The 24,812-nt window shown below is 41.5% G+C and overlaps 1 protein-coding gene across 1 annotated transcript; it reads left to right on the forward strand.

Moving 5' to 3' along the window:
* Window positions 1-17: 17 nt before the first annotated feature.
* Window positions 18-24,585, forward strand: LOC139714997 (uncharacterized). The gene is made up of 17 exons (XM_071626636.1): window positions 18-29; window positions 3,507-3,675; window positions 4,546-4,626; window positions 5,194-5,456; window positions 7,554-8,003; window positions 8,685-9,485; window positions 9,954-10,047; window positions 10,555-10,736; window positions 11,253-11,996; window positions 12,441-12,482; window positions 13,878-14,015; window positions 16,348-16,476; window positions 18,214-18,443; window positions 20,275-20,391; window positions 21,107-21,255; window positions 22,649-22,792; window positions 23,244-24,585. Exons 1-17 carry the CDS (start codon window positions 18-20, stop codon window positions 23,588-23,590), a joined length of 4,092 nt encoding a protein of 1,363 aa, XP_071482737.1. The 3' UTR covers window positions 23,591-24,585.
* The last annotated feature ends 227 nt before the right edge of the window (window positions 24,586-24,812 follow it).

Raw genomic sequence — 24,812 nt, forward strand, 5'->3', positions numbered from 1 at the left:
AGATTCATGGTGTTATCATGGCGGAAATGGTGAGTGACAAACGCTGAACTTTTATTTGTAAACAAAGGTTAAATCTTTCAACATATGCAGCTTTTATAATTCGGAGCGACTGTATAACTTGTAATAGAGTGGACATGATTACTCTGTAATTTGATGTTGATTCTCCCGCAGATCTGGGTGAAACTATCGATTGATTTTAACACGGTATGGTGAACCACCAGGTAGACATGGTACAATGGTCAATGACTGTTGTAGCGTTAGAGAAAGACTCTCCGCCGCGCCGCTCGTTCGTGCTTTTTGCTACTGTATGCTATGCGATGGGCAATGGATGGATGGAATGGCACTTGTGATTTACCATACAAAACTGAGCTGAGCCGAGTACCAACTCGGCTGAGCCGGGAGCTCGGTAGCGCTGTCGGTCGGTCATGCAGCTGCATGCTGCAGTCATCATCCTCTGCTATGCAGAGATGCAGCCAGCAGAAATTGTTGCTAGAGTACTTTCGCACCTCTTTTTGACCCATTTTAATAAATGATTTCTAAACATGTCTACAAACTTGCGCTAAATTTTGAATATTCGGTGACCTAAAATAATGGCAACTGAGAGTAGAGAGAGACACGATACGGAGTGTTTTCTACTGTCCAAAGTCAAATAGAAATTGAGTTTTAACTCCTTTACAAGTGTCAGAAAACCTCAATCGCTTGGAATGCTGCTCTGAACACAAGCAATCGGCACAGTACAAATACGTTCAGCGCATGCAGTATGGGGTCGATCTTTTGATCTGAATGTAACGATCACAGCTGCTTTTTCTATGGTGTCTTTAAAAAGCCAAAATTTGATTTTTCCCTTTTCCTCAGCCAAGTCTTGTGTGGTAGCGGTTGTGGCTTCTATACAAAGCGGTTTAGCGCACTTGTGTGCAGCCCCATAGATCTGTCTTTTTCTTTCATTTTCAGGTATTCCTATGAACTTTCCATTTCCTTCCTATTAATCATTTCTTTGTGGGTTTCCTCTTGTGTAACTTTCTCAATTTCATATTCAATCTTTCTGCCTAATTTTTCTTTGTTTCCTTCATGGGTTATCTTTCTCTCCATCTACCTTTCCTTTCTTTCCTCTCCAAAATTAGGGCGTCGGTAGCGCGATGCGCTTTGTCATCCCCTTCGAAATTCACGCAAAAGTCGCGAGTTCACAAGTCATCTTTGACCTACATTTTCTAGGTCTATATGCATCTACAGAACATAAAACTACTTCAAAACATTTTTTACAATAAGAGAAATCTATCATATTATCTTCGATACTAAATGATATCACGAAAGTCACATTTTGAATGCAAAAGCGCTAGCGTTTTCAAACAAACTTACGACTACCAGATGCTTTCAGTGCGTGTTGGGCAATGGGCGAACGTAGGGCGCGCGTTCGGTCAAAAAGTGGACCCACAAATTTGGCTTAAAACCACCTTTCAGGTATTTTCGCGGGTTTATCCCGGTAACAAATCTCCATAAATTTGGTATCATATGAAAGCTTGTGGTGGTCTCATTCTTCTCGTCCTACGCCGAGTTTAGATATCAAGACGTATTGCTACCTAAATTCAGATTTAAGCCTAAACATCGCTATAACTCGGCTGTTCCGTCCGACTGTGAAACTGGCCATACCGGTGTAGGAGGATTCAATGGTGCTGAATCCAAAAATAGCATTGGTTTTTCGCTTATTCCCCAGGATAAACCCGCGAAATAGCGATTAAGATACCCTTGTCAGCATAGTAACAGCATCAGCGAACTAAGCGAGGCGGGGCCTACAAGTCTAGACACGTAGTTACACGCCATGACTCGTGGTTACGGCGCGCACTTACGCGAAGCTCCATACAGTCGAGTCGGTTTTGCATGCATAGGTACGGTGTTCAGCCTCCGCACAGCTGCTATAGCGCACCGCCGGTACGTAATGTGAGTACCGGTACATGTGCGCGTCTCCATGTACACTGTACTACATATCGCACATGCACCACTACTGTGTGCGCTTTTACTCCGCCGCGCTGTTAGACCTACGTTTGTGATACGTTTGTATGTATGATGGGTCATCGGTCTCGTAAACCCGTGTGTACAAATCGCTTGCGAGTGCAAGTACAAGTGCGTGCCGCGGGATCGAAGCGGGCCTCGCACAGCACCCTGGCTGGGTAGGTGTGTGCTAGCTGACAAGGATGCGCGCTTAGCCTTAGAAACACGCGCGCTTTGAATGTGATAAACGCAGTGAATAGCACCGCCCACTGGAGTGCGCTTGACAGTGAATTTCATTACGCTCGCGACCCACTTTTTCGCCAAGGTTTTGACAGCGTGAGGATGAAAAATACCCTGTTTTTATTTGCTCATATAACTTCACCATTATTCATGATTATGGTGAGAAATTTTGCACATGTATTATGTTAACTATGGACATTATGGATATTAGTGTGAAATGACTTGTATTTCTCCAGTTGCAAAAATCTACCAGACACCCTACCAAAATCATTTTCTTTTGTTTGATTCTGATGTTCTATCCTTTTTTGATCCTAGACCCAATTCTTCCTTTCCATTCATCTTTCTACTCATCTAGTTTTAATTCATCTCTAATTCTATTATTCAACCTAGTGCTTTTTGTTTTCAGTCTTTAATTCATCTTTGCTTTCCCTTTTCTTTTCAAACATATCCATCTCTCCCTTGCTTTCCTGTATACATGTAATACAAGTTTCTCTTCTTTCCTTGCTTTCATTATCTTTTTATTGGAAGCGTGCACTTGCTATTTTGTAAACCTTTTGTTTCATTTTTCCAAGTTTACATTTTTAGTACACCATTGTATCTTTTCATTCATTTCCTTTGCCCACTTTTCCAATTTCTCTTTTATAACCACATTTTTCATGATCTCCTTTCATTCACACACACACCCTCACACAAACAGACACACACACACACACACACACACACACACAGACACACACACCCACTCACACCCAACATTGAACAACAACCCCAAACCTCAATCAATCACTTCTGCAAGACTCGGTACAAGCTGAGGGAAGGGAGGAAAAACAGGTTTATCTTTTTAAAGAGACAGTAGAAGAACTTACTGTTATCACTATGAGATTGCTACATTCAGATCATTCGTGCTGCACCGTACTGAATTTGAATTTGCATGAAGTTCACCATGATAGTCAAAATGTTACAAAATTGAAGGTAACAAATAAATACATATACTATAGTAAACCTGTTTAACTTTCAACGGCACAACAATCTTAATGTCCCATTTTAATCCAATTTAGGTCCAATTTAAATCATTACTATGCATATTCTGTTGGAAAAAAAATATATAAGAACAAAGTTTTAAGTGAAGTTGATGTTGAATTGAAAATGATATTTATCAGTCATATTCTTTTTAATCCATATGTATGTGTACATTTGCGTCTGCATGTTTTATGTTTCACAAGCAGGAGATGATGCATGGACATGATAGAGCCCTCTCTTGTATATTCATACAAATCCAGGTTGATTCTTGCACAACGACTACAACAGTTAGCCAAACAGAACTAGGTTGGACAGAGGACCTCGGCACTAACCAGCACTCCAGCATGGAATTGGTCCCCTACACCCCGCCTCCACTCTATGGGCCTTTTCTTCCCCAGGGGTTGGAGGCTGGCAACAGTTTAGAAGGGTGTAAGTCGCACAATATCGTTGTCTTCTCTGATCTTATACGACTGTGAAACTATGTCATTTGAGTTCAGCAGGAAATGAATGAGCTGCACTACCCTCATCATATTCTAATGTTTTTGTTAGTAGCGTGTACATTGATTCAACTTCATACAAGCTTTTCAAGATTATGGCTTAAAAACTTATTGGCACAAATAAAATTTGCATTAAGTCAAAACCCCGGTCAGAGTTTATAGTCAAGTTTGAAAATGCTATCCCCTTACACAGTAACTGTTGAGACATATTTGAAGGAAACTTGCAAAACTTGATTTACACAGCAACCATGAGGACATTAAGCTGCTCTGGTATTTGTTTGAGACATGATGTTTGTAATGATATGCATGAAAGGCTTGGATTGCATGATTTCCATTATAGCAAGTGTGATACAAATGTTTTACATATTATTGACGTGGAAGCTTTTTCACTGATGTAAGAGCAGACAATATGTGATTATGGATCTTGTTGCTATGAATACCTCATACCTTTGTAATGAAAATCCTCTTTTTATATTTATTTTGAATAGATAATCATGCAGGGAAAGTAAATCCATGTGTAGGATAATTGTGTTTGAACAAAGTTGTCCTGTGAAAGAGCAGGAGATCACAAACTAAAAAGTTAGTGAGTGCATAAATGAAAAATGATTACGTATTAAAATAAATGAAAGAGTGGAACAGAGATTAGTACAAGAAGAATGAAATATGTTACTAGCAGATAAATAAGTAATTGATTAGTGGGATAGGTGCATGCTGGATGAGAAAGAATATGGGTCAGTATTTGATGTGATTAGATTGTCTCAATGGAAGACATAATGATGCAACCTTTTTCCAAACTCTGTAGTTCAAGCTTCCAGCACCTTGCCAGCGGCATTCATGGCCAATGATGATGATTCAACTGCTGTAAAAGGATCTGATACAAAAGGTACGTACATTTAGCATAATTCTTGGGTAAAGGGAGTTGTCATTACCATGGAATACGTTTTTTAAGTATTCAGAACCACCGACAACAAGATGCTTGTACGTAAGAAATATATTACTATTTAATTAACTAACTAAATAAATAAATAACTAACTGATAAATGAATAAATGAATAAACAAATAGATAAATAGATAAATAGATAAATAAATAGATAAATAATTAAATAGATAAATAAATAAAATTCATTTGATATCAAAACATCTGTTTGTTTCAGGGGATGTAGTGATTAAGTGTCTACAGAGATAAGTGATCCTGGATCCTGGATCACTCTAAACCTTTGCTTAAAAATGGTCTGGTAATGCACAAACCTCATATGGAAATATAAGGTTTAGATTGACTTTAATGATCAAAGAGAAAAGTATCAACTCAGCTATAACCTGGACCATACAAAATGATCTAAAAGCTTCATGTGAGACAAGAATCCAGTGGTTTCAATCTGTGGAAAAAATCCTCTGAAATGGACTTCAGTCATGTCACTGCTGTGTCATTAACGCCCTTCTGCCTCCCAGACCCGAATGCCGTGCGGGGTATGTGCGGACTGCGGAACATGGGTAATACCTGCTTCATGAACTCGGGGCTGCAGTGCCTGATCCACCACCCCCGCCTGGCCCTGCACCTCCTGGACCACGAGGCGCTGCCGGAGGAGGGCATGGCCTACCACTTCGCCGAGCTCCTGCAGAAGACGTGGAGCGGAGACTTCAGCGTGCTCCATCCGGGCTCCTTCAAGGACACTATGGGCTTCATACATCCCCAGTTCAAGGATTTCAGACAGGTAAGGTTGAGGGCATTTGACTAGGGAAAAAAAAGCACAAACAAAAAGATAAAGCAAAAGCAAAAGCAATGACAAAAAAAAATTATTTGGAATATCTTGTCCATTCTCACTTTTCCAACCCAAAGTTATGTCATGTGTTTGGCTATACCACTTCATAAGTTCTCATTTGTCTTGCATCGCAATTCAAGTTTTTAGGCAGGTGAGTTTGTAAGGAATCAGCCTTATGAAACCATCTGGAGTGGGTTAATCCTTTAGAATTTTAAAATCTCCCTAAGATAAATTGATGTCACATTGTTTACTCATCAATCTGATAAGCCAGAGAAGCTAGTGCTGAGAAATTGCATCCTTTTATCTCTCTTAGCTCTCAAAATGCGTCTCCATCACATTTCACCTGACTGTGATTTTATTTCATGTATAGAAAGCCCAAAGAACAAGAGCTGTTATAGTATTTAACAAAATGAAATAAAACAAATTATTACCTATACGAGGGAGTTTTGCGAGGCAATTCCGGTTGTTATTTTGCAGGGTTAAAGGTCAGGAGTTGTTATTTTGCAGGGTTAAAGGTCAGCAGTCAATATGCTTTTCGCCACGTCGCTGCGTAACAGTAACAGTATGTGCAAACAATGCAATCTTCCGGTTTGGGGAGGTGGGAAGAGAAAGAGTGGAATCTCTCTCCCCACCTCCGATCGACCACGAAAAGAAAACATTCCAGGACGTCCAGGGTGTCAGTTACACGCACCACAGAAGAACGCTGATAAATCAACTCATACAAGGTCGACCACTTACAGCAGCACTAGGCAATGACTAGTCCATTTGTGATCAGTAATTGCACAGTGACCATCAGTTTTACAACTCTCAAACTTTAAACAGAGAAGTAAAAATAAAGTGTAAGAACGTTCAGAAGTTTGAAGTTTACCTGTTACAACTACATGTATCTTTGAAGTTGGAGTTGAATGATATACATTGATGAACAGTTTTGCAATTATTCAACATGTTGATGGTCTACAGGTAGTCAAATGTGGCTTGATCTCTATCGTATATAATTATAGTGTATAGCCGTATTTACACATTTTCTTAATTTACCTAGGTTGATAGGTAATAATTATGATATTGACTGGCCTTTCTTTTGGGAGGTACCAGATAAATATTGCCCGCACTGAAAACATATTGCCCTCGTCTTCGACTCGGGCAATATGCTTTCAGTTTGGGCAATATTTTCTGGTACCTCCCTCAGGGCCAGTCAATATTATATAATTATTACCTATACGAGGGAGTTTTGCGAGGCAATTCCGGTTGTTATTTTGCAGGGTTAAAGGTCAGGAGTTGTTATTTTGCAGGGTTAAAGGTCAGCAGTCAATATGCTTTTCGCCACGTCGCTGCGTAACAGTAACAGTATGTGCAAACAATGCAATCTTCCGGTTTGGGGAGGTGGGAAGAGAAAGAGTGGAATCTCTCTCCCCACCTCCGATCGACCACGAAAAGAAAACATTCCAGGACGTCCAGGGTGTCAGTTACACGCACCACAGAAGAACGCTGATAAATCAACTCATACAAGGTCGACCACTTACAGCAGCACTAGGCAATGACTAGTCCATTTGTGATCAGTAATTGCACAGTGACCATCAGTTTTACAACTCTCAAACTTTAAACAGAGAAGTAAAAATAAAGTGTAAGAACGTTCAGAAGTTTGAAGTTTACCTGTTACAACTACATGTATCTTTGAAGTTGGAGTTGAATGATATACATTGATGAACAGTTTTGCAATTATTCAACATGTTGATGGTCTACAGGTAGTCAAATGTGGCTTGATCTCTATCGTATATAATTATAGTGTATAGCCGTATTTACACATTTTCTTAATTTACCTAGGTTGATAGGTAATAATTATGATATTGACTGGCCTTTCTTTTGGGAGGTACCAGATAAATATTGCCCGCACTGAAAACATATTGCCCTCGTCTTCGACTCGGGCAATATGCTTTCAGTTTGGGCAATATTTTCTGGTACCTCCCTCAGGGCCAGTCAATATTATATAAATATATGACTTATATGACCAAACATGAATGATCTTTCCCCTGTCATTGACTATGGCCGCAGCATGATGGTCAAGAATTCCTGGCATTGCTGCTGGATACCCTCCACGAGGAGTTAAATCAGGCGAAGCGTCCAGCCAAGGGTCACTCACCGGCCACCGACTACTCGGAGGAGTCCAGCGACTCCCACTACGCCTCCGAAGCGTCCACGTCCAAGCTCAGCGAGCTGGAGGCCCTGGACATCGACTCGGGCAAGGAGGAGGCACCCTCGAGCCACCAGAACAACCGGCGCGACAAGATGCAGGTGGACGAGGAGGAGGAGGCAGAGAGCTCAGTCAGCAGCCAGACGGCGGGCCACGGGGAGGGTGATGTCTCGAGGGAGGCGGACGGGTCAGGCGAGGAGAGGAGGAGAAGCGGGGAGGACGGAGGGGAGGCGGCCAAGCTGCCCAGCATCGAAGAGTTCTATATGAAAGATGTCAAGATTCTCAACACTAACATGCTGCAAGGGGAAGAGGTACTGTATACAAACTTGCTCCATGTTTGTTTACCCAGCAAAGATGGCTGAGAATCCCCGCTTATTTTTTTTTTTTTTTTTGGGGGGGGGGTCGGGGTAATCTTGCTTACTCCATTGGGAGGGTATCTTTAACTTGGTTGTTGAAAAGAAATTAAAAAAAAAAAATTTGTTTATAGCCTGTGAAGATTTAGGGTGTATAAATGTCTGATAGTTGTCATAATGTGGGAACAGTGCCAACTTTGTCAATGCAGTTGTATGTTTGAGTTGTATGTTTTGGCAATGGAACACCAAGATAAAGGGCTGTAATTCACACTGGTACTGATTCCTCAAATCACAAATATGTTCAAGGAAAACTTTAAATTCTCCCTTATCATGATATTGAATGAATAATGATGAGTGACAGATCTCCAACCAATAACATATGGAAAGTGATCATGCTTTCCCATTCATGTGGTCTGGTATATATTTCTGGCCGCATTGTCCACCACATTTTGAACCATGTATCACTACTTTCAGATCTGTCTCAGTGTTATCTCATTTGTAATTGTCAGGTTTGTTACATGTTGCGTACCATAACATAAGTCATCGCAGATGCATATTGTACAAATAGACTAAATTATGAATGGATCACTCTAGGGTTTAACTTGGAGTTAGTTAAACATTCTCTCTTTTGCTCTGCAGATATCCCCGTCTGTGAGCGACAGCAGTGACAAGTTTCCAAAGAAAGAGAAAGCGCCAATCCTGTCTTCCATTCGAAACCTGATGGACCTACCGAGCGACTCCTCCGTTCGGTCTGTGGGGAAGCCCAAGAAGAGCAATGTCCTGGCGGCCAAAAAGAGCAAGGCCAATCTGCGAACCGAGGCGAACAACCAGGAGAAGTCGGCCAAGGAGAGCGGCGAAGTGAGCAGCGATGAACCGGATCCGATCAAGCGCATGAAGATGGACCTCAACCCGGACCAGATTGCCAAACTCTACGAATCCACGTGCAAGGAGACCAACGGACTGTCGCCCATGAAGTTCCACGACTACGTCACGTCGTGCACGCTAGACGACCCCAAGTCCGTGAACATCTTTGCGGAGAAGATGACCAACAAGCTTGCGGAGCTCGAAGGGCCGGCGGACAGCACCACCAGCATAAAGCCGCAGGTGATGTTTCACAAATACGAGCCGGAAACGTTGGAGCCAGAGACGCACAGTAGGAAACAGTTTATGTTTGACAATGAGAAGATCTTGGCCAGCCCCCGAGTGGACACTCTTGACAAGGCGAGCCTGGACGGCAAGCTCGGACGGGGTGGCTTCCTACCCAACAACCAGCAGTATCTGGTCAAGGAAGACCTTGAGGACAGGATGAAAGTGGACTCCACATTCGAGGAGAAATGCCGGCGTAGGGAGGACCGGGAAGGGGAGGAGGAGTGGGATAGACACCTGAGGAACAACCGGTCGGTTGTCGTCGATACATTCCAGGGCCAATTCAAGAGCACTGTGAGTATACCCACAGATATTTGCCCTTTTAGAGGTGCAATATAACATGTGACATCCCTGCTGGAGTTATATTTTCCCCAAGAGATTATGTATTCCTTCAGTGCAGAGCACTGAATGAAATATTGCTTCAAGGGGAAAATACAATTCCCAAGGGGACTGACTGTCAAGTGTTATATTACGATGAGAGAGAAGGCAATATTTGTTAGATTACTTAGTATATTATCTCGATAAATCCGCATTGTTTCATTTTAGCCCCATCGGCAGCTGGTCTAATTCTGGAATTATATTACCTGATATGACGTCACTGCACGGAATGTAACAATTTCAATCCTCGCAGCATTAGTTATCTGATTGCATCAGGGAGCATAAATGATTCTGAGCACTAGAGACCACTCCTTCTTTGGTTGAAGTCTTCCTCTTTCTTTCTCCGTTCAGACATTTGGAGGTGTTTTGTTTTTCCCTCTACAGGTTGTGTGTGCAGTGTGTGGTCATGTTTCCATCATGTTTGAGCCATTCATGTACCTCTCTGTGCCTCTCCCACGTGCCATGGACCAACAACTCAGTGAGTATGAATACAAACGCGCCTAAGTATGGTGACCGGTCAAGCGCAGCAACCAGACTTGCCCTAACTAACGACAATAACGACAAAAAGAGAAGCAAAATATGGAATCTGTGGCTACAATGTAAAGTGAAATATTGCCCACTGAGAAACAAATCATATGGCAGCTGTACACAACACAAAATTTTTTACACAAGATTTCTCTTCTGGGAATTTTTAATGGCCACATAGATCAGGTGGCCATTGTAGACAGGTGGCCAGTAAACAGTTTGAAGTTTGTTTCATGCCCCACATATAATATTTTTCTCCTACTCTCTAGTATATATCGTAATATCAAAATTCTGTTAAGGTATATGATATGAAACCTTTGAATCCAGTAGATTTTGTGCAGGTGAAATATTCAAAATTTGAAAAGTTACACTTGTCATTTCAAATGCTAAAATGTGAAGAAGATTATCAGTCTTTATTTTCTACCCTTCATCTTGAATGCCCCACCCCCACCACCTGCAGTTGTTACAGTCATCTCCAGCCAGGGCCTGCTGCCGACCAGACACCTGGTGACCCTCAACAGGTTCGACTCGGTCAGGGAGCTCCGTCTCGCCCTGAAAGCTATTGTCTCAGGCCTGTCCAAGGAGGACGACAAGGACATCATCGTGGCAGAGGTCCTCGATCACCACGTCTCCAAGTTTTTGGTGCGTATCCACGGTAACAGGGAATAGAATCATTCTCTGTAGCGGTGGTCACGTTGGCAAAACATCATGAAGTTTGCTTGTCCATATGCACCGGTGGCCAAACTTCTAGATGTTACAGTTCCCAAAGTTAGGGTCACTGGTGGGCATACACAACAAAGAAGAAAGTGTACCCTGTCTGACAGCTAATGACGTAACAGTGCACACACATACATCCCAATGAGCGCGTGCTTCGGATGCACCGCCTGCAAACAGTTCAAGACTATAAGACAATGTTCTCATGAAATGTCATTCTGCATGCCTGGTTGCGAAATCCTGTAACATCATTCATAGTCATAAATTTGGTATCATTTATGTAATGTTCCTGTGATATTTACCTAGCCTGGTAATTCTGTCACCTCCTCAAGTTTTAGATTTTGAGATTAATTTAATAGTCAGGGTAAGAGTGTGTTAGTCTTAGGAGTTATTGCAGTAGGTGGCATTTAAGCTTTATATATTTTTTCCCCACTGGTCGTGCAGGAGGATGGAATCCAATTACGCTATGTCAATGACTGCTACCGTCTACTGTATGCCTTTGAGGTAAATGCAAATGCGAGAGAGCAGCTGTACAGCAGTCTCTGCCCCGAACAGGGGGAATCGGGACAGTGCGGGAACTCTCAGTCAAACTTTGACCTCTACCTGAACGACCACAGCAACATGAGCTCGCAGAGCGACGATGTGATAACCCACATGGGCGATGCGACCGCGCCGAGCCTGGATCCAGTGACGAGCTCGTGGGACATCGAGGTCACGACGACGTCGGCCGGAGACACCTTCAGTGCCATCGGGGTTGACCAGCCGTCCGATATCACCTCCACGTCGGGTCTCGACCAGGGCTATGGCGGGGAAGGGAGGCCGTACTCGGGCGACGTCTTCTCGCATATCTCATACTTCGACGCTTCAGAGAGCAGCAACACTAACGAACATGAAGGAATCCTGGAAGGTACACCAGCAGACAGCACGGCAGAGCCCTCCACCAACAGATCGTCCAGCATGCAGGCCATGCAGGGCTCATCCAGCGGGATCGAGCTGTGGGCGGGTAGCCAGGCCGACTCCATACCTTGGGTGACCAACGAGCCGCCGTCCGAGTCCGCTCCGGCCAACAGCCCCGCGGCCGCCATACCGTCCTGGAAGTCCTGCGCCATCTGTCTGGAGGAGCTTCCCCCGCACCAGCTTCTCACACATGCTCCTTGCGGCGGCGTGCTCTGTGCAATCTGCATGGAGGTAATTTTGCTTGGTCTGATCGCACACATATCTTTATCGTGGCAAATTGGCAAAAATCTTGTTCTTTTTTTCTCAAATGCCGTAACACTAGGATTTATCATGGCAGTGTGAACAAAAAGGCGCAATGTTGGAAATTTCGGTGTAGCAGTAGCAAATGCTGTAACACGAGGATTTATCATTGCATTGTGAACAAAAAGGTGCAATGTCATAAATTTCAGTTTAGCAGTATTTCATGATGAGAATGGGCCTACATATCTAGGTATGCTGCTATGCTGAAACTTCAATATGTTTCATGTGAGGCTTTCATTTCAGTTTGCTTCCATATGATGATTTATTCTGGTTTTTTGAATGCATTTATGTACTCTACCAGGCATTGTCAAAGGTCAGATTCATGTTTAGTTTGTTGCCATAATTGCTTCTACCCTTTTATTTTCACCACCACAGAGGGCGGTCAAACATTATGGCGACCAAGCTGTCAGCTGCCCGGTAAGTGTGAACGTCACATGAAAAGCTTGAAATGGGCAAAATGTGCATGAACATTTAAGCATGATATGCAATTGTAGTATAGCCAACAATAAGAATCTGGGCCCCGTTTCATAAAACTTGTTATCAGTGGCAAGTTGTGATAGTTGTTGCAAGCAACTGAAATCATTGCATCTGATTGGCTGAGAGCAAATTTGTCATAGAAATTTGGCAGTTGTCACAGATAACAAGTTTTATGAAACAGAGCCCGGGAGGCCAATGATGAAGTAAAACAGATAGTTTTCAGCATGTTGGCGATGGCTTCCCCAAGAATGACGTTATGTCATCACCTCGTAATTTGCCCATCAGTTTGTTATGTTTATCTTTAATGATTTAGCAACTTGCAACCTCTTTCTCCCGGAAGGTGATCATTACTAGGTTATTACAAGACTACGATGATTAGATATGAAGGATACAATTCATACAATTTCTTGGTGAAAAAGGAAATTAAGCAAAGATTTATGTACACTTCATTTAGAGACTTGAAATGACGTCGTCACTTCTGCCAATTTCAGTATGTGGTTAAGACCAATATCATAGATTAGTAACAAAATGGGAAATAATTCAAATTCCTAAAATTTCCTATTTTAAAGGACAAGTTCACCTTCATAAACATAAGGATTGAGAGAATGTAGCAATATTAGTAGAACACATCATTGAAAGTTTGAGGAAAATCAGACAATCCGTTCAAAAGTTATGATTTTTTGAAGTTTTTGTGCAGTACCCGCTGGATGAGAAGACTACTGCAGTGTATGAATAACTTAGATGTCTCATGCGTACAACAATATAAGGAAAATATAAAGAGAATTTCACAAAATTCCATCTTTTGAAAAAAGTACACATTCCCCTGACTCGTTACCAATACATGTTATGGGTAATATTATTCCCCCTGCCCTTAGAAAGAGGCAAGTCAATTGCTCTTTTATTATGCGAAAAAAGTGAAAATATGTTGAATTTTCTTTTATATTTTCTTTATACTGTTGTACGCATATGACTCACAAGCTGTAGTAGTCTCCTCATCCAGCGGTTCCAACACAAAAATTTAAAAAATTCATAACTTTTGCATCGATTGTCCAATTTTCCTCAAACTTTCACTGATGTGTTCTACTAATATTGTTGCATTTTCTCAATCCTTATGTTTATGAAGGTGAACTTGTCCTTTAAGTCAGATTTTGATGATTCCTCTCCTATTCTGTTTGATTTTTCTCTATTCATCAAGGACAACTCGTAAATGGTGTGGAATCATTCTCTCAATTGATGATGTCATGTGATTGAAGATGTTTCATGTGAAATAGAATAGAAGTTGTGTCATTTTCACTTGTATTGACACAGCTTTCGTGATTCTTATGTCCCCATCAGGTATGTCGGCAAGAGATTGACCCGATGACCGACTACGTCGCCATGGCAGCGGGAGCATCGGCGCCCAACATGATGAAGAGAGTCTTGCTTCTCTCCGTCACTTTCAGGAATGATTTGGAGGAAGATGGTGTGGTAAAGGTAAAAAATTGGGGGGAAGGGTGATGCTGTGAAACACTGGGATTTTTATCAGTGAACTGTGATGCCATATCTTTCATGTGAATTTAAATGATGAATGGCTGACAAGTTTAATTTCAACTGAGCAATTACATGACAATTTCTGATGTACTTGATTGTTATGGCTGACGCAATGAAAACTTGTGAAAAAAAAAGCATATTGTCGCTGGGGGTGACAAGACCTCGTATCCACAAAATGTTGAATGTTCAAGAGAGCAAAAAACATGGCAGCCAAAGTGCTATATCAAATGGGATAGCCTTTCCTTTGACATGCCAGGGTGGCTTCATTTTGGGGGTAAGACAGCTAGGATTTGGACAGGACATCACTGGACTGATTATCTGACCATTAATCATAAAGTCACTTTCACCAAAATTTGAGATACAAGGTCTTGTCACCCCAGCAGCAATATGCAAGGAAGCAGGAGCACAAATATTTGTAGATGGCTCTTGTGCAAAAATAATGATAATAATGATAATAATAATTATAATGATGATGATGATGATGATGATGATAATGATAATAATAGTAATAATGATAATAAATAACACATAAATAGCGCTTAAAGATAATAAAAAGTTTTGGTACCTCAAAAGTGTCCTTGAATTTCCTTGTCTTAGTTTGTGTTTCAGGTTAAAGTACCTTTCATATAACTAACACTGTGAGACTTACTCGCCCCGAAGTGCTCTCATGTCTTAGTAATCATGCAATTAACTGCGACCAGCAGCCCCATACGCATAGCGACCAGCAGTCCCATACGCATAGCGTAATCGGGCTTCGCATTGTAGCATTCAGGATCATGACAGATTTAGTATCGCAGGGTAAATGTCAACTTTAAATCCCATAAATTCTTCAATTTGAAGACTTACCAATTAAGTTGAAGTATTGTAAACAGGCTTCGGGCAACGTTTGGTTCTGCCTATAGTCCCTTTCTGTTCGAATTGATGACTGAATGTGACTCGGTCGACAGGACCTTAGGAGAGCTACATACAGTACACTGAATACTACAGCCAGTGCATGCGAACACATCACATGCACACAAATTTCAAATCCATGAACGGATAAGATGTTTGTGTGCGCATGCGCTGGCCATGGTATCCAGTGTATTTACTAGTAGCTCTCCCAAGGTCCTCTCGACCGAGTCACATTCAGTCATCAATTCGAACAGAAAGGGGCTATTGGCAGAACCAAACGTTATTCGAATCCTGTTTTCAATACTTCAACTTAATTAATAAGTCTTCAAATAGAAGAAATTTTTGGATTTTAAGTTGACATTTACCCGCGATACTAATTCTGTCATGATCCTGAATGCTACAATGCGAAGCCCCATTACGCTATGCGTATGGGGCTGCTGGTCGCAGTTAGCTATGCGTACAATGGGCTGCACGCTGCTGGTCGCAGTCAGTGGTTTCGTACAATATTTATCGACGCTGTACAGCGTTGGCTCTGGTACGAAACCATTATTGCATGATTACTAAGACATGAGAGCACTTTGGGGCGAGTAATTCTCACAGACAACGTACTTTAACCTGAAACACAAACCAAGACAAGGAAATTCAGGGAAGCTTTTGAGGTACCAAAACTTTTTATTATCTTTAATACTGACATTTCTAAGCACATGCAATAATTTTTGAAAGAAATGACCAAAGGGGAAAAATGAGACCTGTGTTCCACAGATAATGAAGTCAAGAAGATTTGTGGATGTCATGGAAATGATCTTGCATCCAGACGGAGGGGATGGATGCCAAACATACCCATGAGAAAACGCTTCTCGGCTTCTCATCATGAGGTCTCTTTACCACTTTTGCAATTGTTGAGCGATGTCATCCACACTTTCTGTCTTCTTGTCCCCTGTCCAGACTCTCTCACAGTGCTTCTTCGTTCCACAATGGTAGACAGTAATCCTCAACTCGTCTACCTCGTGTATGCAGTCTGACCTTTTCAAAATCATCTCTTTTAACCACGATGGCAGACACTAAAACTTCAACTCTTCCATGTCTTGTTCCCACTCAGACCCTTTCCAGATTATTTCATCTAACTGCAGTGGCAGATGGTTCCATGACATTTGCTCCTGCGACAATTGCTCCCATGAAATACTTGCATGCTAGGCCACACATAAATTCCACCCTCAAACATAACCCTAACTCTAATCCTAATCCTCAGATCAAACTAAAACTGAAACCCTAACCCTAACCCTAAGTCCTTGGGGAAAATCAGAACGGAGCAATTGTCGCAGGAGCAAATGTGGTGTAACCATGGCAGATGCTTACCCATAACTTGTCTTCTTCCTGTCCACAGTCGGACCTTTTCGGCCACCCGCGGGTGCTGTACACACTCAACGAGGTTAGCGGCGAGGAGCTCTTCTGCCAGGTGGAGAGCCTCATGCCGGTGAGGGCGCCCTTCTCGCTGGTGCTCACAGATTCACAGGTATGAGTTTAGAATGTAGACAGGAAGAGGCACTTTGATATTGATATGCACATGTGTAAGAATGCAAGATGTTTATCTTGATTACTACAAAGTTACAGTCAGTGTTGAAATATCAGCATGAATTTATCATGTTTGTTTGTTTGTTTTTTGTGTATCTGTATCTTTATATCATGTTCTATAGTTTTTTTATATTTTTTTTTGTATTTTCAAATACTGGTCAGCATTACAGGAAGCAGGTTGAGATTCTTGCTCCTTATCTATTTCTTTTATCTGTTTTAAAAGGAATGATTGTACTTCCTCAGAGACGTCCACTTGAGTGTTACATTTTTATGCCTCCGCCACGAAGTGGTGCCGGAGGCATTATGTTTTCGGGTTGTCCGTCCGTCCGTCCGTCCGTCCGTAATGAATTTTGTGGACAGGGTAACTACCAAAACCTTTTGAGGTATCCTAATGAAACTTGGCATGTATGTGTATTAGGGAGTGAAGTTGTGCCTATCAACTTTTGGGTGCACATGTTCAAGGTCAAGGTCAAATGCTTAAAATTTTACTATTTTCCCCATATCTATGCAATACCTCAAGATATTTTCTTGAAACTTACTGTATACATGTATTACCCAATTAAGATTCTCTGGTGAAAGTTTGGGGTCATGAGGTCAAAAGGTCAAAGGTCAAAAGGTCACGTAAAATGTTAAAATTTCACTTTTTTCTCTGTATCTTGGAAATTGTTCTAGGTATCTTCATGGAACATAGTATATATGCATCTACTGACTGGCAGTGGTTATCTAGGGAATTTGGGGTTCATGGGGTCAAAGGTCAGGGGTCAAAGGTCAAGGACAATACTTCAAAATTTTACTATTTTCCTTATATTTATGCAATGCCAGCAGGATTATTTTCTTTTTAACTTGATGTATGCATGTATAACCCATTAGAGATTCTCTGGGATTTTTTTTTTTCGCCAAGAAGTTCAAAGGTCAAAAGGTCAAAGATCAAGTGAAAGTGCTGAACTTACAAGTGTACTTCTTTCTCCATATCTCGGAAGTGGCTCAAGTTATCTTGAAACTTAGTGCATGCTGAATGTATGTATGTTCTGCCTGACAGTGATTCTATTATAAATCAAAGGTCAGATGAAAATGATAACAATTTACTGTTCAATGCAGAAATAGAGCTTTTTCTCCATACCTTGAAAATTACTCAGTGCATAAACTTATGAAATGGTCAAAGTCAAGTTAAAGTTCTTAAATCCCCAAATACATGCTCTCCTATTCATCCAATTAAACATAGGTCAAGGAAGGTAAACATTCAATACATTTGTGACAAACAGTTCATTTTGATATTTTGCCAATTTTTTGAAAATGTAATTACACATTGTCCACATGTACTATAGACCTATTAGGAGAACACTGCATTATGGCGGAGGCATACCAGTCGCCATAGCGACATTTCTAGTTTTGTTATATTCTTTGCTTGTTTATGTGTTGCTCCCTGTTTGTTTACATATTTGTTTTTTGTTCTTGGTCATGCTCACTGTTTTCTTTGTTTTTGCTTCTTTTTGTTTTTAGATTACTTGGAAAGCAATATTTATTTGCTTAAATGGTCCGGCAAGTGGGCCTGTGACAATTTCATGCATCCTCTGGCTACCAGTACTCCTGTCAGAATAAAGAAATTGTCAGTAACCCAGAATACCTCACAAGTTGCGAGTTCTTTAATAATTGTTTTTGGTGTGATTGCGCCCTCTAGGGTTTCAGCTGCAGCCGCTGCAGCTTTGAGCTGCACTGCCGTGGCTGCCAGCTGGTGCGGGAGGTGGACATCACGCTGAGCTCAGATGACCACCTGACCGTTGTTTACCACAATCTCCACCACGCCCTGGTGGAGTCGGCAGGCCGGGTGTGCGACAACCAGTCGGTGGGCGACTTCATAGGCAATGACCCGATCACGCTCAGGGACTGCTTCCAGGCCTTCTCGCAGAGGTACGCACGAGGCATAAAGATTTGATAGGGCAAAAATTACAGTAAAGTGTGTTTGCAATTCCTTAAATTTATCTTTATTTAAAACATGGTTTGGCTGTTCATCAGTAAAAAAACAGTGTTGAAGATTCATTCAGTAGTTGTATTTGCATTTTGCTGTCACAGGAAAAGTACAGAGAAATAATCATTTCTTTGACATGACTGTCAAGAGATTCTTTGATGAAAAAAAGATTGTTGGCCAATATTCATCAGTTGGAATGCTCATGACAGTTTTCTTTAACTTTGATAATGTTGTCAGTGATATGAACTAGCAGTGTAATTTTGTGTTGTAGATACAGTTTCTACCATGTACTGTACATTTATAATACAGTGAAAGTGGTGTGGGCAGTATAGAGGAATAGCAAAGCTGCCAAATCTCCCTGATTCTATGTGAGGCACCTGAAAAAATATTTGCTATCTTTTCATATCCTGACAAGAGAATATGCTTTATAATTTTGGAATTAGGATCATGTACAGTCATACCTCTCCTACCTGGCCTCCCTCTATCCGGATCTCTCTATTATCCGGATGCAATCTCGGCATGATTTTTTCCCCGATCTAATAATAACGGGGAAAAGGGTGATGTCAACCTCAATCAAAATTCCTACACAAACTCACATGAATTGAATATTAATCCCCAACATAATCAACATACATTTACATCTAATTTTCATCTTAATAACATGCATTCAGACATTCACTACCCCCAAATTTTGCACTGATAGCAAAGAAAGAGTTTCAGTGTACGCTGCAAGCAATAGGTTACATGTAGCTACCATACCAGGTAGGCAGCTGCATGTATTTAACATTGAGTCTCCCATACCTGGCCACATCCCTTGTCTGGATGAGTGCCGGTCCTGACATGTCCCATTAAGAGAGGTCGGACTGTATTGAGATGCTAGTACCACACAAGTATTCTTACTGATTGCTGTATGGAGCCTCCCCAATTTTGGAAAGAGTGATTGCTAGTAGCCCTGAAGTAGGTTGAATGATTTGCTTGTGTATGCATATTTTCATATCCCCATTTGTGAATCATTTTCATGTGTTTATTTGCATGTCACACATAATAACCCGTTCCTTCCGCAATTCTCTAAATACCTTCAATGTCCCCAAACGAGATTCTTTTTGCCCGTCGACAGAGAACGGACAGGTTAGTAATCCACCTGTGCGACAGCAGTCAAGCAGTGCATGCATCCCCTCCCCACGGTCAACTACACGTGCCGTTGAACAATAGAAATACCGATCGGGTGCTATGTATGAATAGAGCGTGCGCTGATGGGCTCACAGACTCTTTTGTTCTGCACAAATCAGACACCAGAATGCGATGACAGGGGTCAGCGAACTAAGATATCTACTGTGATCAGCTTTGATCGCTAATGTACATGTTCGTACGAGTTTTGTAGCAGAGCAAGGGCAAACTAAATCAGAATAAAGGTAAAAAATACTGTGATATACACATTCTTCCGACAGAAAGAGAACAAGTGCTGATAGAATAAACACTAACCTTTTTATCACACCCATTTTCGGGGACTTTATAACACAAAGAAGCATGAATTTAGGCCACAAAAGCAGACACTCTTGTCTTCATCTTGGGAGCCTGGTATACCAGGTTCCCGTATATCAGTTGCTCCCACGGGAACCTGGTATACCAGGTTCCCGTAAGGAACAGGATAACTCACTGACTGGTCTTTACAACCTCCTCGAGCTCAATGTTTGAATAATGGCGGCTGTGAAATAGTGTCAACATTTGTGTGTGTATGTATGTTGATATACTCTCTTCTTCCACGTCCTCCAGTGAGACATTAGACGAGCACAATCCCTGGTTTTGTCCAAAATGCAAGAAGCCGCAGCGTGCCAGCAAGACAATCTCAGTGTGCCGTTTTCCAGACACCCTTATCGTCTACCTCAAAAGGTTTGTCCAACAAAATGATCATTTGACTATCATGATATTGCATGAGCAAGTAGCGAAACATGGGTTTCTAGATTTTAAAATGTAAATATCTGTCAAATACAACATAACACTTCCAACAAGTTACAGACTTATTTTTTTTAATGCATGTTTATCTGACAAGAATTGTTTTGAAATTGTTTCCATTTTGAAAAGTCAGAGCTGTATGGCCCTTTGTGCTACTAATGTCTCTAACATTTGTAACGATTATGCTAGAAAAAATGTAGTTGAGAAAAGAGGCTGAATGCTCCCAAATAGTGAAGATCTGTGAATGGGCTGATTTGCCATATTCAACATGCTTTCCAAAGACAGTAGAGTGAGAATAGATTGTTGTGGTATTGTCCATGAGAATGGTGATAATTTTCATAGATATCTCAATTGTGACAGAAAAATCAGTAAAATTGTTGTATGCTTGATTCTTTTTATCCATTTGAACATCATAGCTGAGCCAACAAAGCTAGACCAACTTGTATTGAATTGAGCCACTCTCTTTATTCTAACAACACTGGACACTTAGTGATGTAAGGGTTTTGAGCTATTTTCCCAAAACTACAGTCATATGTTATGCTCATAACAATTACACACTGGAATACGCAAAAAAGTCCACTTGTGTGAGATTCAACACTGAAAGCCTGATTTGATTGGAATTGTTTCCTTTTACCCCCCCCCCCCCATATAGATTTGTGTTTCACCAAGCAATGAGTACCAAACTGGACAACAAAGTCCTCTTCCCCATTGAGGACATCGATGTAAGGGACTACATGAACGTCTCCGACATCGACGAGGAGCTGGTCTATGATCTTCAGAGTGCAGTCTGTCATTTTGGAGGTAAGACCTCTAGAGTAGGCCTAGAGTAAGACCTCCGAGTGTCAAAGACCTTTGTACCCATGTTGACATGACATTAAATACATTTTTTTCTTATTCCCCTGCGCCCACCTTGATGTAAAAAATGTGTACCATTTTGATGTAGTAGACACATGAAACAAAACAGAGTTTAGGCAAGTCAGACTTGATTCTTGAGTGAAGGCCATTCTTACCAAAGCACCAGCATTATACCCCACCCCATGGTGACGTAATGAATGCCTGATTAACATAATGTAAACTGCTGATGATAGAATGTGAGCCGTACAGATACTATCAGTACCTTTGGATCAAACACATAATCTATGACTGCTTTTCATTTTTGGGGTGACTGAAAGGTTATTTTCAGCTCTGGAAAAGCAATGATATGGGAACACACAAATGGATTAAGTTCGTACTGGAGGAAAGAGCTGGGGATGTGTGATGGAAATGACTTCAAACTACAGTGCACTCCCATTATAATCAACATGGTTACTGTATACGCTATATATTTCGCGGGGGTTTTATTTTCGCGAATTTCGCGAGTCGGGAGCTATTCGCGAAATTAACAACACGCGAAAATATTACCTTCCAAAATGAATCCCTTGCCTTGATGATACGAACATTTCAGTACTAGTATACCACGTCACGGCTTACCGAACAGACCATACTGGCTAAGCTTTTTTACGCACGTCCACGTCTACTTACGAATACTGTAGAGAGCCAATCCATTGACGCAAGGGGACCACTCGTCAGAAATCTAGCGCGATGGACTTAACCACTTCAAAAATGTTGAATTCTAACTTACTAGTTCGCAGAGTTTGGTAAGTTTTTTTCATGCAGTGTATCACTAGTATCATTCTTATTTGCTAGTAAGTTGAAAATTCACACTTTCTTTGCCACTTCATATTTTCTCTGGTCCCCCAATCGCGAATTTAACCACATGCGAAAATGTGTGACAGCGGCAATTCGCGAAAATTTATGTACGCGAAAATTATAGCGTATACAGTATAACAAAGTCCTTGTTACAACAAAGTAAAAATTCAGGTCCCAAAATGATAATCCATATGTCTTTATATATTTTTTCTGTTTGGCTATAACAAAATTTGATATTAGAACAAAAGAAAATGCCAGTCCAGACGACTGTATTATAGCAGAAGTTGCCTGTACTCTGTATCTGTCAAGAATCAATACTCGGTACGTTTGACCTATGTACAGTATAATTCAATCAAGCCGTCATGTAATATTGTCTACAGTATGGCAGAAAATTTACCTCTGGTAGGGTACTATGCCCCGTATTGTGATTTCACCTAGTGGCAAAATGATGATGCACATTAATTTTTCATATTTCCATATTTTTTTTATTATTATTTTTCTGAAGGTGTGAATGCTGGACATTACACATCCTTTGTGAAGAATCCGTGGACAGGTCAGTGGCAGTATTGCAACGACGAGACAATATTGCAGCAAGAGCCGACCGAACAGGACACAGCCAGCGTGTACATTCTCTTCTATACCAGGAAAGGTGCGTTCACACTTAACAGCCAACGAGAGTTGTCTCGCTGCCTCTGAAATTCTTTTGGTATTGTCATGTGGAAGCAGATGTATACTAAAAGTCTATATAGATATATTATACATATAGCTTTACAGTAATGGGTGAGACAAGTTTCCTTTTAATGAATGTGTGATACATTTGAAAATTTATGAAAACAAAATCGTAAGTGGCAAATAAAACTGACATTTTTAGGAAGAATGTTCTTATGTTTCGCTATTGTAATTGTATTTTTTTGTATGTTTGTTTGTTGTGGAGGAGGTATGGGGGAACTTTTAGTTAACTCTTGCCTCTGGCAGAACTTTTATAGGATCTTGTAGCCATCTTCATTCAGGGTGCAGATGATGTATTGCTATGGCAACAAGAAATTTATTTTGGCTAGCATTCTCGTTATTTCATTTGTCTACCTCCACTATGCATGCAGGATCACACCAGGACTTCACCCTCCCTCCGTCGTCCAGTGGTCTGAGCAAGACAGGCGATGTGTCGGGAACTAAACAAGCTCCTGCCGTTTGCTCATCGTCGTCATCATCATCATCCTCCACTACCTCCTCGTCCGCTGCCCTGTCACCCCCGCAGACCAGAATGGAGGAGCCCAGCCTTGCTGAGGAGCAGCACCAGGATATGATGGAAGCCACAGACCTGGACCGCTTCGTCGAGGATCTGGGCAAGGAGGAGGCACGCTCCATTGAGGTCGGGGTGGCGGGCAGCAGCTGCGAGGCGGAGGGACAGGAGTCAGCAATGGTGATGGAGGCGGATGGATCCCTGTAGCAGCAGGGCGGGGCTCGGAAGCTGTTCTCTACCCCACCAGATGCCAAACATTTGCAGGGAGGGGGGCACGTTTCCTCAGCAAGTACACTGCATCTCAGGGTATTGCATGTATCCAAAAGTGTGACATGGCTGCAGGTTCAGTTCGGTTTGTACCAGCACATAGCCATGGTAGGCTGCGATCAACGATTGATACGAGTAATAAAGCCTTATCAGATACGAGGTGGTATGTTGTGAATGCCTGGAGGCATTCTATTATCGGAGTGGGTGTGATAAATTGCCAAACGTGCGAGGGAAATGGAAGTGCAAATATCAATGTTTCTTGTGGAAGTTTGTCTGTGGACGTTTGCTCGAGGTTGTCGTAAGCGCTGGTAAGTTCAGAAGACATTATACGTTGGCCACTCTTTACTTTGTGAAATATGTTTGGGACATGCAAATGATATACATTCGTTTTACTATGTGCCTATGACATGCGTTTCTTTCAGTCTTTGACGTACAATGTAGTTATATATTGTGGACCGTACATCATCTATGTGGAATATTTTTGTTAGCATATTTGCAATGCCGAAGACAAGACATCTCAGCGTAATTTTTTGCAATCCTCGCGGTCATAAACTCATGCCAATGACGATATGGCGAGGTGTGATTGTTTATCAGCGATTTTTGTTTATTGTTGTTTTTTTGTACTGTCTCAGTCCCCTCGTCCTACAGTGTTAAGTGGACGAGAAAAGACTTGAGACCGACGTGTAATATTCTGTACAGCATTGGCCGTCACCTTTATTACAACTTGCATCCCTTCGGGGGGTCTTGCGTGTGTGTGAAGAAACAGTATGCAAGTGATGCTGCACTACTCTTGTCGTTGCATCACTGTTTGTGTCTATGTTAGGCTTACCAGGAGCGCACAAAATTGCTCAATGTAGAGAAACTTTTAGTACATGCAGCATGAGAGAAACAAAGCAGATCCATCTCCAATCCCGCCGTAAAAATACAAAGCCAAAAAAAAAGACAAAGACAAATAAGAACCACAAATAATTTATCAAGTCATTTTCAGTGATTGAAAAGTTTTCCTCACGTGATCTAATGTCACATTGATAGTCACCAAAACATCTGGAGAGGAAAGTAGAGTGAAATGCTGCAATGTTTCTATGTTTTCCCAGCATTATTTGTGCGCATTTGTGTAATCACATACTTGGTAGAAATAACCAAGACATAAAATTCCATACGG

Source organism: Diadema antillarum, unplaced genomic scaffold (assembly GCF_040938485.1).
Source record: "Diadema antillarum isolate AM-2024a unplaced genomic scaffold, OU_Dant_1.0 seq00002615_RagTag, whole genome shotgun sequence".
NCBI lineage: Eukaryota > Metazoa > Echinodermata > Echinoidea > Diadematoida > Diadematidae > Diadema > Diadema antillarum.

What these genes read in the sequence shown, in the direction of transcription:
- LOC139714997 (XM_071626636.1), top strand. An exon ending in TCTGTGCAATCTGCATGGAG is followed by an intron (nt 11,997 to 12,440) that starts GTAATTTTGCTT and finishes TCACCACCACAG; the next exon opens with AGGGCGGTCAAACATTATGG. An exon ending in TTCCAGGCCTTCTCGCAGAG is followed by an intron (nt 18,444 to 20,274) that starts GTACGCACGAGG and finishes CACGTCCTCCAG; the next exon opens with TGAGACATTAGACGAGCACA.